The sequence below is a fragment of the Dermochelys coriacea genome, chromosome 3 (assembly GCF_009764565.3).
Source record: "Dermochelys coriacea isolate rDerCor1 chromosome 3, rDerCor1.pri.v4, whole genome shotgun sequence".
Lineage (NCBI taxonomy): Eukaryota > Metazoa > Chordata > Testudines > Dermochelyidae > Dermochelys > Dermochelys coriacea.
This window is the reverse complement of record NC_050070.1, coordinates 105,270,345-105,287,766: the sequence shown is the minus strand read 5'-3', so window position 1 is coordinate 105,287,766 and position 17,422 is coordinate 105,270,345. Positions and strand designations below refer to the sequence as shown.

Here is a 17,422-nt window from a genome sequence, read left to right as displayed (position 1 = left end):
GTAGCCAAGGAGAATTTGACCCATTTTCTGATGTACAAACTGTTGAATACTCATCTTATAGAAAAAGTATTTACTCACTGTTCCTCTCCACTGTCCCTACTTTGTCTGTTACCTCTCAACTCAAAATCCTGAATCCTTTCACATCAAGTCAGATGTGAGAAACCTCAATATCCAACTTTGAGCTGGACAGTCTCTGCTAGACAGTTGTGTGCTGACTCCTGCTCACGGACCAGCTCAAAAATTTCCATCAAAGAGCTATTGCACATGCCTTGTTCCTGAACCTTTGCTACCATCTGGCCTCTAGGTTGTCATCTCCTGGGGTTCCACAGTATAGCCCTAATAGGACACTTCCTCTGCTCGCTCCCATGATAGCCTATGCTGTGTAACTTATGGGGGATTCAGAGTACACCCAATTCAAATGTAATGGGCATATCCTGTAAAGGCTGTGTTGAAATTCTACAGAATTGTCATAGTTATAAAGGTGACTTTATGTCTCTGGTAGGCACCAGTATCATCTGCCTATAGTAAAACCAGATGTCACTTGTTCTACAAGTGACTCTGCACATATGAAACTATGACAGCACTTCCTTTGCAACAAGAGATTGAAAAAAGATCTTAAATTCATTAAAGAGCTTAACAGTTTGGGAAAAATACTTGCTGTTTAGTTATATTTATAAAAATCTTCAAATGCACCGGAAGGAGCTTACTTACCGTGCTGACTCATGTGCAAGTAATACAGAGCAGCAGACTGCTGTAAATCAGGGTTTTCTGAAAATGCTAAGGTCCTCAGAGCTTCCAGGGAGTCCTTTCCAAATGGTGACATTTCAAAACCTGTGGAATGTACAATGACAGCACAGATTTAGTTAATCCTGAAAAGGTTTTGTGTATGAGTTCAGAATTCCCAGGGATTAAAAGCAGCAGGCAACCCAAAACACAAACATATGGACTAGCATATTGGAATGGACTACAGCAAATCTACTCTGGTATCACATCTCCAACAGTGGCCAGTATCAAATGCTTCAGAAGAAGGTTTGATAAACCGCATAGTGGATAACCTGGAATAATCTGCCCTAGAAGTTTCTTCCAAACCACTGGCAGATAGTGGTTGGAAGCAAGACCATTTATATCCCTTATACGCCTTTTACCGTCTAATGTAAATGTGGATGTTCTTGTTATAAACCCTTTTTTGAATCTACTATGCCCCTGGTTAAATGATATCTTGTGATCATGGGTTCTGGAGCTTATGTATATGTTGTATGAAAGTATTTCCTTTTCTTGGTTTTAAATGTATTTTCATTAAGTGTCATGTTAGTATTATGAAAAAGGGATAATTGGAATGAAGAAATGAGCTGTAATAGGACTTGCCTCACACTCAACTTCCACCAGCCATCTAATAGGATGGTTGCCCTTAAATATAAAATTAGTGTTCTACAATTACCACCTCAAATACTGCAATATCATAATTAATGCAAACTGTAATGGTTTTGCACCATTCTTGCAAAATACTATAGTACATTTTTATAAGGCTGGAGTGGAGTGGAGGAGAGTAAAAGAAATGCCCAGCAATAAAAACTGCTGAAAAGGAAATACATTTCTAAAAAGTGCATCCTTAGTTCGTGGAAACCACTGCCTCAAGATTTAGTTTTAGCTAAGAGGTTAGCACAGTGCAATAAAGGATTAAGTATTTATATGGATTACAGAACTATCTATTTTAGGCAGGCTAGAAGAGATATAAACTCTAATGCTTCAGTACATAAACCAGCCACTTATTCAAGTCATTAGAAGCTGTTGACACTTCAAGTGTAAAAAACTCCTACCTTCCGGATTAAGTAACTGGGCCTCTGACAAGCATTGGTTATTATTAATTTTGGTTATTAATGAGCAACCATTATACAAGAAAGATTAGCCAATATTTGTAGATTAAAAAAACTTTTAAAGATTAAATTCTGCTGCTGGAAAGTTGAGTGGCTGAATCGCCCAGTTGTCTATGTATCGCTGGATAAGAGGATGCCCTTAATACAGATCTTGCTATGCTGCACAGGCTAATGAATGAGTTTCATAACTTCATTATCAAATGTGAAATCTGTACTCGGGTCCAAATTCTGCCCTCAAATACTGACTCGCAGATCTCAAGAAGATAATGGGATTTGTAATAGGACATGTGAGACAGAATTTGGCCCTCAGTTTTTATTCAGTCCATGAAGTCAAAACTCCCATTCTTTGCGAGTTTTGCCTGATTAGAATCTGAAGACTGGATCACCCCTTCCTGAGGTAGAACCTGCAAGAGAGAGCCAAGGAAGGAGAAAAACTCCAAGGTTTCCCCTGTGGAATTTCCTCATATCATTCTGTGAGGACAGCAAGATTTAGCCACAGCATGAACCACAGTTCTACTCAAACAGGTTGGCTCTTGGGAATTCATCAAAGCTGCAGAGGTACTGTGCCTCCACAGCAGCTGTAGGTCCCCTGCAGCTCTGCCCTGGCTGCCTAGCATCAAAGAATCTGCACTGCTAAGGACTCCTCAGCAGGTGCCTGCCCCTAGGTCTCCTCTTCAAGGATCCCATCAGAGAGGAAGAGGCTTCTCAAGAAAGGTAATATAACTGCTTCTGAGTATATTGAATTTTCTCCTATGTTTCTACTAGGTGCTGAGAAACTCCAGCCTACCCACTTCTCCCCACCACCTCCCAACCCTCATTCCCTGCACCTAACACACAAATGGATCCTAGGACCTGAAGACAGTCCTCTGTGACATCTAGGGGAGGTGGAAAGAATACTGCTGCAGAAATAGGTGTCCCTTCTTCTGCATGTGAAGGAGGAAATCCATGCCCAGAGGGGCCCCTCTACCCAAAGATACTATCATGCTGTGAATAAAGACTTAGAATTTGACCCATAGTTAATGTTCAACCATTAGTGAACTGCATCATCAGGATGGGCCCACCTGAAGGTATGTAGAATGTGATACTGATTAAGACTAGCATTATCTGAAGCAAATTCATGCATGTTCCAGATAAATAGTATTGCAAAAATTAATCTGAAAAATTTTTCAATGGTTGATCATCCTAGACAAGGTTATCCCTGTCATACAAAAAACAAACACCTCTACTGGCCCCTCTGTCAAGATGTATTTATGTTGCAAAAGAAAAGAGTAGAGATAGTAGCATTTTGTGCCTTGCTAGATGCACATTAATGGAAATAGAAGGCTCATATTTTATAAATGCAACACCAGCATATTTTGAATAGCCATTTTGAGATGAAGACTATAATGCAAAGCACTGTACAGAATTAAGCAACAGCACAGAGAAGGGTTGGGGCAAAGGGAGAAAGACATGTTTTTATCTTGGATTTTTAAAGAATGAGAATTAACAAAGTGGACAGATACAGGAAGGTTTTCCTTGATTGCAGGAATTGAAAAGTAAAATGTTCTCACATCATTGGTGGTGTAACAATATAGAGAGACAGAGAGGAGACCTCTGCTAGAGGAACAGAGGGATCTGGGAGCAGAGACGAGAGCTAATCTATGAAATTCAGAAAAGCCATAAGGAATTTTATACGTTTTGGTAATTTTGAACTGATGAATAGGAATCCAGTGAAGCTGTGTAAGAATGATGTGGTCACACATTTTTGTACACATGAGAAGTCACACAACTGAATTCTATATATGCTGGCCTATGGAGGGATGAGCCTTCACCCTGGACAGGCATAAAGAAGGGAGTTGCAATAATTATGGTAGAAAGAAAATGCTGCCAATAAAGCTGTATATTATTAATATGGGTGATAGTTAAGGTTAAAGAAAGAAATATGATGACCAATGGGAAGAAGACAGAAAGAGCACCTAACCAAGAATTTAATCGTGTGGGATTCTACAGAGGCAGGGAGTTGGCCCAGGGAAGAGCCACCAGTTTTGTAGAAGTGGAATTAAGACCGGAGGGAACTAGAGATGTCTGTGTTGTTTTGTAAATGGAATGGACCACAGAGTTCAGCTTAAACAAAAAAGAAAAGTCTTCCTAAGCAGGTCATTAACTACATGAAGAAAGTGGTTTCCATGCTATGACAAGAGTGAAAGTATAAAAGCCACCAATTGCAGCTAACATGAAACAGCATCAGCTATCCTTTCTCCACATCCAATTTCACAGCACAAAAGTAGTGAAATGAAACCTTTCCTATCAATTCACAGGCTAGCGTCTACAAAGAGTGGCTACAGGATAGAGAGCTGAAATAGGACTTGAGAGACCTGGGTTCACATCCTAGCTTCACTAGTAGACTCCTGGGGACCTTAGGCAAGTCACTCTTATCCCTGTACGTCAGTTTCCCTATTTGTATAATGGAGAGAATGGTACTTGGTAGAGTATGTTAAGATCTGAAGATGGAAAACAGTCTTATAGCTCTCATAATAATATAATCTAGTTTTCTATGGACATTCCCCTTTTCTTCTCTAAACTAAGAAAATTCAGAATAAACTATTTTTAAACATAAAGTCACTAGGAGCCACAAAATGTAAAGTTAAGAAAATGCAAAATTTGCATATCAGTATTCAAAAAAGTATGTAATATTTTAGCTGCTAAACTCCAATGCTAATTATAACGTGGGTATAATGTGGCTAAAGTATCAGACACATTTTCAGTGGAAGGGGCAGTGGAAGAAATGGTAGAAGTGGCAGAAGCATGATGCACGCTGGTTATTCTGCACTGCTGGGTAGTTTATAGAGAGCATTGATACTTAGGATATGTCTACACTATGAAATTAAGTCGATTTTATAGAAGTCGATCTTTAGAAATCGATTTTATATAGTCTATTGTATAGGTCCCCACTAAGCGCAGTAGGTCGGCGGAGTGCGTCCTCAATACCATGGCTAGCATCAACTCACGGAGCAGTGCACTGTGGGTAGCTATCCCACAGTTCCTGCAGCCTCTGCTGCCCATTGGAATTCTGGGTTAAGCTCCCAATGCCTGATGGGGTAAAAACATTGTCGTGGGTGGTTTTGGGTACATGTCGTCAGTCTCCCCTCCTTCCCTCCCTCCAGGAAAGCAACTGCAGACAATCATTTCATGCCTTTTTTCCTGAGTTACCATGCAGATGCCATAGCAAGGCAAGCATGGAGCCTGCTCAGCTCACTGCTGCTGTTGTGAGCATTGTAAACACCTTCTGCATTAGTCTGCAGTATGTGCAGAACTGGGCTAAGAGATGCCAGCATGAGGATGATTGTGAGGAGGATATGGACACAGACATTCCTGAAAGCACAGGCTGTGACATCATGGCGGCAGTGGGGCTGGTTGATACAATGGAACGCTGATTGTGGGCCCGGCAAACAACCACAGACTGGTGGGACCACATACTGTTGCAGGTTTGGGATGATTCCCAGTGGCTGCGAAACTTTCACATGCTTAAAGCTACTTTCCTTGAACTTTGTGAGTTGCTTTCCCCCGCCCTGAAGCGCAAAAATACCAAGATGAGAGCTGCCCTGACAGTTGAGAAGCAAGTGGCAATAGCCACTGTGGAAGCTTGCAACGCCCGACTGCTACCGGTCAGTCGGGAATCAGTTTGGAGTGGGCAAATCTACTGTGGGGACTGCTGTGTCCAAGTAGCCAATGCAATCACTGACATTCTGCTATCAAGGGTAGTGACTCTGGAAAACGTGCAGGTCATAATGGATGGCTTTGTTGCAATGGGGTTCCCTAACTGTGGTGGGGTGATATACAGAATGCATATCCCTATCTTGGCGCCAGACCGTCTTGCCAATCAGTACGTAAACTGCAAGGGGTACTTCTCAATGATGCTAAAAGCACTGGTGGCTCACAAGGGACATTTCACCGACATCAATGTGGGATGGCTGGGAAAGGTGCATGATGCTCGCATCTTTAGGAACTCCGGGCTGTTCAAGCAGCTACAAAGGACTTATTTCCCAGACCAGAAAATTACCCCTGGGGATGTTGAAATGCCAATAGTTATCTTTGGGAACCCAGCCTACCCCTTGCTCCCATGGCTCATGAAGCCGTACACAGGCAGCCTGGACAGTAGTAAGGAGCAGTTCAACTATAGGCTGAGCAAGTGCAGAATGGTGGTAGAATGTGCCTTTGGACATTTAAAAGCTCGCTGGCACTGTTTGCTGACTAGGTCAGACCTCAGCACAACTAACATTCCCATTGTTATTGCTGCTTGGTGTGTGCTCCATAATATCTGTGAGAGTAAGGGGAAGACATTTATGGTGGGGTGGGAGGTTGCAAATCGTCTGGCAGCCGATTTTGAGCAGCCAGACACCAAGGTGATTAGAAGAGCACAGCTAGGCGCACTGCACATCAGAGAGGCTTTGAAAACCAGTTTCATGACTGGCCAGGCTATGATGTGACAGTTATGTGTGTTTCTCCTTGCTGCAAACCCGCCTCCTTTTTTTATTTTAATTCCCTGTAAGCCAACCACCCTCCCCCCTTCAATCACAGTTGGCAAAGAAAATGAAGTAACTATTATTTTGAAACCATGCATTCATTCTTTATTAATTAAAAAAAAAAAGTGAGATAACTGACAAGGTAGCACGGATGGTGTGGTTTGGGGGAGGAGGGAAGGACAAGGTCACATTGCTTATTGTAGCCACATTACAAATCAAAATTGTTTGAATGACAGCCTTCTGTTGTTTGGACCATCCTCTGGAGTGGAGTGGCTGGTGCCTGGAGCCTCCCCCACACGTTCTTGGGCATCTCGGTGAGGAGGATATGGAACTTGGGGAGGAGGGCAGGCAGTTATACAATGGATGCAGCAGGGGGTCTGTGCTCTTGTTGGCTTTCCTGCAGCTCCACCAGACGCCTCATCGTGTCCGTTTGCTCCCCCATTAGCCTCAGCATCGCCTCCTGCCTCTGCTCATTGCGGTCATTTAATGCTTTCCTGGCCTCTGCCACTGAATGCCTCCATGCATTAAGCTGTGCCCTATCAGTGCAGGAGGATTGCATGAGCTCGGAAAACATGTCATCGTGAGTGTGGTTTTTTTTGCCTTCTAATCTGCTATAACCTCAGGGACGAAGATGATAGGGGGAGTATAGAAACATTTGCACCTGCAGGGGGATAAAAAGGGAGAGTAAAATTTAAGATGATACATTTCTGAGACCAAAAGGGAGACTCTTTCACAGTGAATCAAGCAATTCAAGCAGACAGCACATGTGCTTTAGGTACAAGGTTTCATTTTGCCTTTTATATTGAGCGCCTGACGGTATGGTGACACATCACACATGCTGGGCAACAGAATTCAGTTTCCAGGCAGCCATGGTAAGCCAAAGGGCATATGGGATTGGCTTCTTACCCCTTCATAACATGTGGGAATGGTTTCAAACTGCAGTGCCCTCCTTTCCCATAGCAAGCGATGCTGGTTGGGTTTCACATTTAAAAGGAGGGACTGCAGTTTTCAGGTGGATGTGCAGCATATACTTCACCCCATCCCACCGCATGACTATTCTCTGGGATGATCCCTTTTAGCCAAACACAAACAGCCCAGCATGAACAGGGTCCTTTTACTGTTCCCTTTAAAAAATTCCCCTGTTTCAACTAGGTGACCATGAATGATATCACTCTCCTGAGGCTAACACAGAAAGATATAGACCGAATGTTGCTTGAATGCGACCAAAACCCAGGACCATTCGCTGCCATGCTTTGTGCTGCAATGATTCCAGACTACTTGCTGCTGGCTTGGCGTGGTAAAGTGTCCTACCATGGAGGAAGAAATAAGGCAGCCCTCTGCAGAAACCTTCTGCAAAGGCTTTCAGAGTATCTCCAGGAGAGCTTCATGAAGATGTCCCCGGAGGATTCCCGCTCCATCCCCAGACACGTTAACAGAGTTTTCCAGTAGCTGTACTGGCCACGAATGTATCCCAAGTCTTCAGGGCAAATCAAACATTAAATACTATTGCTTTTAAACCCTGTACTGTAGTTACAAATGTGCACTCACCAGAGGTGTCTTCTCCGGCTTCAGGGTTGGGGATCCCGCCTTGGGAAGGTATTGGCTCCAGGGTGATGAAAAGGTCCTGGCTGCTGGGGAGAACAGATTCACTGCTTGCCTGCTGCGCAATCTCCTCCTCCTCTATCTCGTCCACAAAATCCTCCTCCCTGTTGCATGAGACTCCCCCCCTTGCAGGTGTCCACGGACAGTGGTGGGGTAGTGGTAGGATCCCCCCCGAGAATGCTATGCAGCTGATCATAGAAGTGGCATGTATGGGGCTGTGACCCAGAGTGACCATTTGCCTCCTTTGTCTTTTGGTAGGCTTGCCTGAGCTCCTTAACTTTCACGCAGCACTGCTGTGTATCCCTGTTGTAGCCTCTCTCCACCATGCGCTGTGCGATTTTGGCATGTATATATATTAGCATTTCTTCTTTTTGATCGGAATTTGGCCTGCACAGATTCTTCTCGCCATTCAACAATCAGATCCAGTGTCTCCCTTTTGGTCCATGCTGGAGCTCATTTGTGATTCTGGGCAGACTGCATGGTCACCTGTACTGCTGAACTCACCATGCTGACCAAACAGGAAATGAAATTCAAAATTTCCCAGGGCTTTTCCTGTGTACCTGGCTAGTACATTGGAGTTCAAAGTGCTGTCCAGAGCGGTCACATTGGAGCACTCTGGGATAGCTCCCGAAGGCCAATACTGTTGAATTGCGTCTGCATTACCCCAAATTCGACCCAGCAAGGTCAATTTTAGCGCTACTCCCCTCGCTGGGGAAGAGTACAGAAGACGATTTTAAGAGCCCTTTAGGTCGATGGAACAGGGTTGGTTGTATAGGCGCATTCATTTTAAAATCAACCTAACACGGCGAAATTCGACCTAATCCCTTAGTGTAGACCCAGGCTTAGTATGCTGATGTAGCTTATGTTAAGGACTGCTCCAATCCTCAACTCCCTCCAAAAAAACAGTAGACACTGGTAATGTGAGCCACCTTTGCCCCTTCTCAGCTCAGCTACAGTCCACAATCAAGGCTGCTACCTCTCTGGACCATCACAGATGGCCCAGTCACTACTTGTGACTCTCAGTAGAAATAAAAAAGAAACAAGAAGCAACAACGCTCACCTGATGCAAATCAAAGTTATTGCATGGTGGTCTTTGTAGAGAAACAAGTCGTCACGGATATGTACAGTCATATTACAGAGACAGTATTTGAATATCAATTGGACCATATTTGTGGCTGCTTTTCTGCTTGAATAGCTAATTAAGGACAGTGTTAAGAATCATGAGCCTTTCTAGCTGCTGGCTCAAACAAAGGTGTTGCAATAATCTTTGTTTGTGGTGTTAGTCCATTGCTGAAGCAAAGATAGCATCTTTCAAACAAGGGATTAATATACTGCACCAAAAAGAACAAGGGAGTGTTGTTATAGTCAGAGCAGTTAATGCAAATTTCATAATAAATCATCCTTTGTCTTTTAGCTCTTTGAGCTGAAATATTCCATGCTTGGTCACTTCTAGCTGTGCTCTCAGATATGCTAGTTTCATTCTGATGTACATAAATGGGTATTTGACTCTATAAAATCTTAGTGAAATAACTAGTGGGAAATAGCATGCATGTTAAAAGCATTCAAATCACCTTTATCATAAGCTTATTTTCTATCACTTCCTAATGCATATAGAGGCATAATAATGCACCATACTGATGAATTTCTCACTCTGTTCCCCGTCCCCGCATACTCTGTGATGTCGCACTTTACTGGAACACATTCCAGGCGTTGGGAGCAGGAGTATGGCCAATGGGTCCACAAAGGGTTAAGATCCCACCAGCTAAATCCCCAGTGCAGATGGGGCACAGTAGTCTGTGGACACTACTGCAACCAATAGATTGCAGTAGCTGCTGCTGCAGGCTGACTGCACAGATAGCCTGCACTTTTCCTCTCATTTTGGGGTCAGGAGAGGCCTTTCCATGTAAAGACTATACTTAAAGTTTTAGACCAGGAACTGGATCACCCATATTTTGGGGGTTCTAACACTATTTTCTGTGACAAATGGAATGTCATGATAAATCTCAAGCAGCTTGGTACTGCTAAAGAAGACCAGTAATAGACATTCTTTTATTAATGATTGATAAGAAGCTGTACTTGCATCCTTCTCTTCTCTCTTTGTTTCCACATTGGCCAGGGGATTTTAAAAAGTGCAGTGAATTTTTGAAAATGTGGACAGACAGGCAATGCATTGCCCAAGGAACCATTCCCACCACATATGTAGCTGCTATTGTCTATGAGTAACCCTACCTTATTTCTGTATAAGGTGCATTGACATAAAAATACAAACAGAGGTTGGATCCTTTGGATCCTTGCCTTCCCCTCAACATTTATCTCATAAAGATTGGATGATCCCTGCAGTCTTTCTTGCATTCAGTACTGCTTGTCTTCATTTTGAGCATATATGCCTATTGTCTCAACAAAACAGCCTCCTCCTTTTATCCCCATCTATCAAGATGAGTGGAAACTATGGTTTGTGGGCCTGATGATCTCATGAGGTGCAGAGGGCCCTCAAATTCCACTGAAAGTTGAGCCACTTCAACACCACACACAAAGTGTCCTCTTAGAATCAGGCTGCATTTATGTTGTTTCGTAGGAGCACAACAAGGTCAGAAACAAATTCAGGGCAGAGGGGTAGGAATGAGTGTATTCTGATAAAGGATAGTTCTTATAAGAATGTTTTAGTGCACAAATCCAACTCCTGTACATAAAAACACAGAGACCCTCATCGAGATGACTAGCTGGTAAATGAATAAATCAGATAAAGTATGTGATGACAAAGATTATGTGGTAAACATATGAGAAAATTAACGTGAATCTAATTGAATAAAGTGGATCTGTTAAATGAATATATTCTGTGAGTATGAAAGCAGAACAGTTTTATCAAACACTAGCACCCTCTAAAATCCTGTAACATACATAGACTTAATTTGTAGTTGTATGATTAAAGAATTGGATCATTCTGTTTCCAGCACTGTAACGCCAATAAATGAGAAGGGGAGACGAGGCAAAGATTCAGATCCCTCCCACTAACCAGATAAACTTTAGTCTTAATTTCTAGAAGACTCTGAATTATGAAACATTTTTTTTGTGTACAGATCAGGTTATGCATTTGTAGGGTGACCAGATGTCCTGACTTTATAGGGACAGTCCTGATTTTTGGGTCTTTTTCTTATATAGACTCCTATTACCCCCCCTCCCCACCCCCGTCCCGATTTTTCACATTTGCTGTCTGGTCACCCTATGCATTTGTAGCTCTATCACAGTGGAAAGCTATTGATCAGTTTGATGCAGCTCTTTATTATGCCACTTGAACCCTCAGTTTCACAAATATATCATATATCTGGACCAAACTCAGGATAGCCTTCTAGGGGCACAAAGCTCTAAAGATATAGAGCAGGTTGCACAGAGGAGCCAAGAGGCCAGTGAAGAAGCTTGGCAACATGTGACCTCCAGAAGAGGTAAGCGGAATGTCCGGGTTCCAGTAACACAGACACAGGTAACACAGACACAGGTAACTAACCGCTTTCATGTTCTCTCCACAGGTACCAATGCGGAGAGTGGACCAGATGATATGTCTGGGGGGAGAAAGCAGAAGGAGACTCCGCTGGTTGGGAGGCATGAGATGCGATGTCCTGAGGTTGGGGGTTCCACGACCACCACTCCCAAGAGGAGAAGGCGGGTGGTGGTGGTCGGGGACTCTCTCCTCCGGGGGACTGAGTCATCTATCTGCCGCCCTGACCGGGAAAACCGAGAAGTCTGCTGCTTGCCAGCGGCTAAGATTCGTGATGTGACGGAGAGACTGCCGAGACTCATCAAGCCCTCGGATCGCTACCCCTTCCTGCTTCTCCACGTGGGCACCAATGATATTGCCAAGAATGACCTTGAGCGGATCACTGCGGACTACGTGGCTCTGGGAAGAAGGATAAAGGAGTTGGAGGCGCAAGTGGTGTTCTCGTCCATCCTCCCCGTGGAAGGAAAAGGCCTGGGTAGGGACCGTCGAATCGTGGAGGTCAACGAATGGCTACGCAGGTGGTGTCGGAGAGAAGGCTTTGGATTCTTTGACCATGGGATGGTGTTCCATGAAGGAGGAGTGCTGGGCAGAGACGGGCTCCATCTTACGAAGAGAGGGAAGAACATCTTTGCCAGCAGGCTGGCTAACCTAGTGAGGAGGGCTTTAAACTAGGTTCACCGGGGGAAGGAGACCAAAGCCCTGAGGTAAGTGGGAAAGCGGGACACCGGGAGGAAGCACAGGCAGGAATGTCTGTGAGGGGAGGGCTCCTGCCTCATACTGGGAATGAGGGGCGATCAACAGGTTATCTCAAGTGCTTATATACAAATGCACAAAGCCTTGGAAACAAGCAGGGAGAACTGGAGGTCCTGGTGATGTCAAGGAATTATGACGTGATTGGAATAACAGAGACTTGGTGGGATAACTCACATGACTGGAGTACAGTCATGGATGGTTATAAACTGTTCAGGAAGGACAGGCAGGGCAGAAAAGGTGGGGGAGTAGCACTATATGTAAGGGAGCAGTATGACTGCTCAGAGCTCCGGTACGAAACTGTGGAAAAACCTGAGTGTCTCTGGATTAAGTTTAGAAGTGTGTGCAACAAGAGTGATGTCATGGTGGGAGTCTGCTATAGACCACCGGACCAGGGGGATGAGGTGGATGAGGCTTTCTTCCGGCAACTCACGGAAGCTACTAGATCGCATGCCCTGATTCTCATGGGTGACTTTAATTTTCCTGATATCTGCTGGGAGAGCAATACAGCGGTGCATAGACAATCCAGGAAGTTTTTGGAAAGCGTAGGGGACAATTTCCTGGTGCAAGTGCTAGGGGAGCCAACTAGGGGGAGCGCTTTTCTTGACCTGCTGCTCACAAACCGGGTAGAATTAGTGGGGGAAGCAAAAGTGGATGGGAATCTGGGAGGCAGTGACCATGAGTTGGTTGAGTTCAGGATCCTGACGCAGGGAAGAAAGGTAAGCAGCAGGATACGGACCCTGGACTTCAGGAAAGCAGACTTTGACTCCCTCAGGGAACAGATGGCCAGGATCCCCTGGGGGACTAACATGAAAGGGAAGGGAGTCCAGGAGAGCTGGCTGTATTTCAAGGAATCCCTGTTGAGGTTACAGGGACAAACCATCCCGATGAGTCGAAAGAATAGTAAATATGGCAGGCGACCAGCTTGGCTTAATGGTGAAATCTTAGCGGATCTTAAACATAAAAAAGAAGCTTACAAGAAGTGGAAGGTTGGACATATGACCAGGGAAGAGTATAAAAATATTGCTCGGGCATGTAGGAAAGATATCAGGAGGGCCAAATCGCACCTGGAGCTGCAGCTAGCAAGAGATGTCAAGAGTAACAAGAAGGGTTTCTTCAGGTATGTTGGCAACAAGAAGAAAGCCAAGGAAAGTGTGGGCCCCTTACTGAATGAGGGAGGCAAGCTAGTGACAGAGGATGTGGAAAAAGCTAATGTACTCAATGCTTTTTTTGCCTCTGTTTTCACTAACAAGGTCAGCTCCCAGACTGCTGTGCTGGGCATCACAAAATGGGGAAGAGATGGCCAGCCCTCTGTAGAGATAGAGGTGGTTAGGGACTATTTAGAAAAGCTGGACGTGCACAAGTCCATGGGGCCGGACGAATTGCATCCGAGAGTGTTGAGGGAATTGGCGGCTGTGATTGCAGAGCCCTTGGCCATTATCTTTGAAAACTCGTGGCGAACGGGGGAAGTCCCGGATGACTGGAAAAAGGCTAATGTAGTGCCCATCTTTAAAAAAGGGAAGAAGGAGGATCCTGGGAACTACAGGCCGGTCAGCCTCACCTCAGTCCCTGGAAAAATCATGGAGCAGGTCCTCAAAGAATCAATCCTGAAGCACTTAGAGGAGAGGAAAGTGATCAGGAACAGTCAGCATGGATTTACCAAGGGAAGGTCATGCCTGACTAATCTAATCGCCTTTTATGATGAGATTACTGGTTCTGTGGATGAAGGGAAAGCAGTGGATGTATTGTTTCTTGACTTTAGCAAAGCTTTTGACACGGTCTCCCACAGCATTCTTGTCAGCAAGTTAAGGAAGTATGGGCTGGATGAATGCACTATAAGATGGGTAGAAAGCTGGCTAGATTGTCGGGCTCAACGGGTAGTGATCAATGGCTCCATGTCTAGTTGGCAGCCGGTGTCAAGTGGAGTGCCCCAGGGGTCGGTCCTGGGGCCCGTTTTGTTCAATATCTTCATAAATGATCTGGAGGATGGTGTGGATTGCACTCTCAGCAAATTTGCGGATGATACTAAACTGGGAGGAGTGGTAGATACGCTGGAGGGGAGGGATAGGATACAGAAGGACCTAGACAAATTGGAAGATTGGGCCAAAAGAAATCTAATGAGGTTCAATAAGGATAAGTGCAGGGTCCTGCACTTAGGATGGAAGAATCCAATGCACCGCTACAGACTAGGGACCGAATGGCTCGGCAGCAGTTCTGCGGAAAAGGACCTAGGGGTGACAGTGGACGAGAAGCTGGATATGAGTCAGCAGTGTGCCCTTGTTGCCAAGAAGGCCAATGGCATTTTGGGATGTATAAGTAGGGGCATAGCGAGCAGATCGAGGGACGTGATCGTTCCCCTCTATTCGACACTGGTGAGGCCTCATCTGGAGTACTGTGTCCAGTTTTGGGCCCCACACTACAAGAAGGATGTGGATAAATTGGAAAGAGTACAGCGAAGGGCAACAAAAATGATTAGGGGTCTAGAGCACATGACTTACGAGGAGAGGCTGAGGGAGCTGGGATTGTTTAGTCTGCAGAAGAGAAGAATGAGGGGGGATTTGATAGCTGCTTTCAACTACCTGAAAGGGGGTTTCAAAGAGGATGGCTCTAGACTGTTCTCAATGGTAGCAGATGACAGAACGAGGAGTAATGGTCTCAAGTTGCAATGGGGGAGGTTTAGATTGGATATTAGGAAAAACTTTTTCACTAAGAGGGTGGTGAAACACTGGAATGCGTTACCTAGGGAGGTGGTAGAATCTCCTTCCTTAGAGGTTTTCAAGGTCAGGCTTGACAAAGCCCTGGCTAGGATGATTTAACTGGGACTTGGTCCTGCTTTGAGCAGGGGGTTGGACTAGATGACCTTCTGGGGTCCCTTCCAACCCTGATATTCTATGATTCTATGATCAGGAAAAGCACTGTAGCTTTATCCCTATACCACAGCACTGAACTGCACAAACCCAAGTTGGAACAAACTACATCAGTAGTCCATTGTTATTATGTAGAAAAAAATCACCCCAAATAACTGTCCCTCACCTGTTTCAATGTGCTGTAGAAATTCTCGCACCATCTCCTTTTCGTGTGGCTGAAGGACAGGTTTGTATAGCTGTCTGGCTTCAGAGCTCTTTTGTTTTAGACAGGAACATTCACTTATCAGAATCAAATATTCCTTAATGTTCTGTATCAGACTTGAGGACATCCTCTTCACAAGGGACACGAAGTCCTGAAGCAACTTCACACAGTTTTCACACAGCTGAGCCATTTTTACTTTACTTGTTCTGATATCAACACAAAGCCAGAGAGAAAAAGAGAGAGATTTGGAAAGAGTAGCTTCTTCACACCTTCACCACTTTTTGCATTAACTTGTTGCTTCTGTGTTGGTGTGTGTTACAGATCTTGATTTACCCAACACTGTCATAACATTCCAGAGCCACTGCAAAACTGCTAAGTTATTTCCTATGTGCAAACTGCATGGTACAACAAAACTTAACTGTCAACAGTATGCTCCTTGTGAGGTCTATAAGATGTTAGTTTAAAGGCTGGAACAAAGCCACGTACAAATCACTGTTTCTCTGCATTAGTTGAAGAAAAATAAAGCGATCACACAAAACTGTTCCATAAATAACAAATGAAATTTATTGAAACAACTATCAAGTCTTCACAACTCAGAGACCAGTGAAAGCCTCTGGAATAATGGACAAAAAAGGCTGTGGCTATGTAAAGTGACATCACAGCTGAAGGCAAGGCACCACCTTCTCCACATCTCTTTTGCCAATAGGAAAGGTATACCAAAAAAAAAAAAATCAACAAACAGGTTTTTCCAGTTTCTACTAAAGTTTAGACAGGAACAAAGGCACCATCTGGCTAGGAAGATAGTTCATAACTGCTTCAAATAAAATGTCCATGAAGAATGAAAAAACTGAGAAAATGTGTAAATCCAAATATCAGAAGTGTGCTTAGAATTATATTTTATATCCTGACAAAGAAAATCTGGGCAAAGATATGTGGAAAAATAGACTATATGTAAATCAAAAGTGATCAAGCCTCATCCTGAGGGGAGGCAAGGGGAAGTCCAATTTCCCCTTGTTTAAATTAACTACTTTATTTATTTCTCTGTGCAGGAAGAGAGAACAGTTAGGCAGGAGAGTGCTTCCCCCCTCCTCTCTATTCCTTTATGCAATTTCACTGCTCTAGGTGCAAGTGCCTTCTCCTCTATAGATACATTTTTATGAAAGACACCATTCAAAATAAGGTATGATATTTTAAATATTCCAGAGGCTTCCTGTAAAATCTAAGCCGATTCTAGACCTCTTTGTTAGGCAATGAATTTGTGCTGGTGTGCTGAGTGGTCACTTAAGCCAGGCTTCCTATATCAATGTATTTAATACATCTGTCATGGATACATATACCACTTAATTTGAAGCATTTGCTTGTAAGCTTTAAAGACTCGTTTTTTATACTTAGGGTAAGAGTTTCAAAAATTCCTAAATCACCTAGGAGCACAAATCACTCTGACTTTCAATAGAACTTATGCTCCTAAATCTCTTGCTTTTGGAAATCCCTCTTTGTCCTTATACTTAAATCTATCAACAGTATCTCACAGTTTTTATTTGGTTATTTAGGGATATAGCTATTTGGGTGATATTTAGATCCCTAAAAATGTATACCATTCAGTCCAAATCAAGAGCTACACATGTCTCCCTATATCCCCAATAGATGTGGGCCTCCCTGTACCTTTTAGTTAGCCTTTATGAGGAAGACTTTTAAAGGCAGTGTGTCTCCTTGCTATTCAATCCAGTGATGTCTTCTGGCTACTTCCTGCAAGATGTTCAAGGACTGTCCAGCTGGCCCATTCTCTTCATTACTGTTTCTTAGGGGATGGGGAAGCAGGGTTAGGAATGTCTGCCTGCTCCCTTCTCACGTCTGCCAAATCTACCTTGTAAGGATCTTCTAGGAGATGGGCCAGCTGCCCAGTCACATATTCTGCAGCAACAGAACCCAGAGACTCACTGCTATGTTCTGCTGCTGCCCCCACTGGGCCTTCAAACTTTGCAATTAGGATGTATGTCCAAGAGAGCAATGTGCGGTGGTATAAAAACCCCTCTCAGAATCCATCAACTTCTGCTTTTGTATCTAATTCAACCCTGGTGAACAGATGTGTCAAGTTTCACTCATGTAGGATTAGTTTTAAGGTCATTTTTAAA

General features: G+C 43.9%; 1 protein-coding gene across 1 annotated transcript in view; it reads right to left on the bottom strand.

Annotated features, from left to right (window-relative positions):
• The window catches only part of LOC119852519 (vacuolar protein 8-like), a 56,364-nt gene extending 38,942 nt beyond the window's left edge, over positions 1 to 17,422 (bottom strand). The window contains exons 1-2 of the mRNA XM_038393722.2: positions 15,255 to 17,422; positions 712 to 831 (exon numbers count right to left, since the gene is read on the bottom strand). Coding sequence (XP_038249650.1) covers positions 712 to 831; positions 15,255 to 15,480 — 346 coding nt within the window. The 5' untranslated portion in view covers positions 15,481 to 17,422. The remainder of the gene's footprint in view (positions 1 to 711; positions 832 to 15,254) is intronic.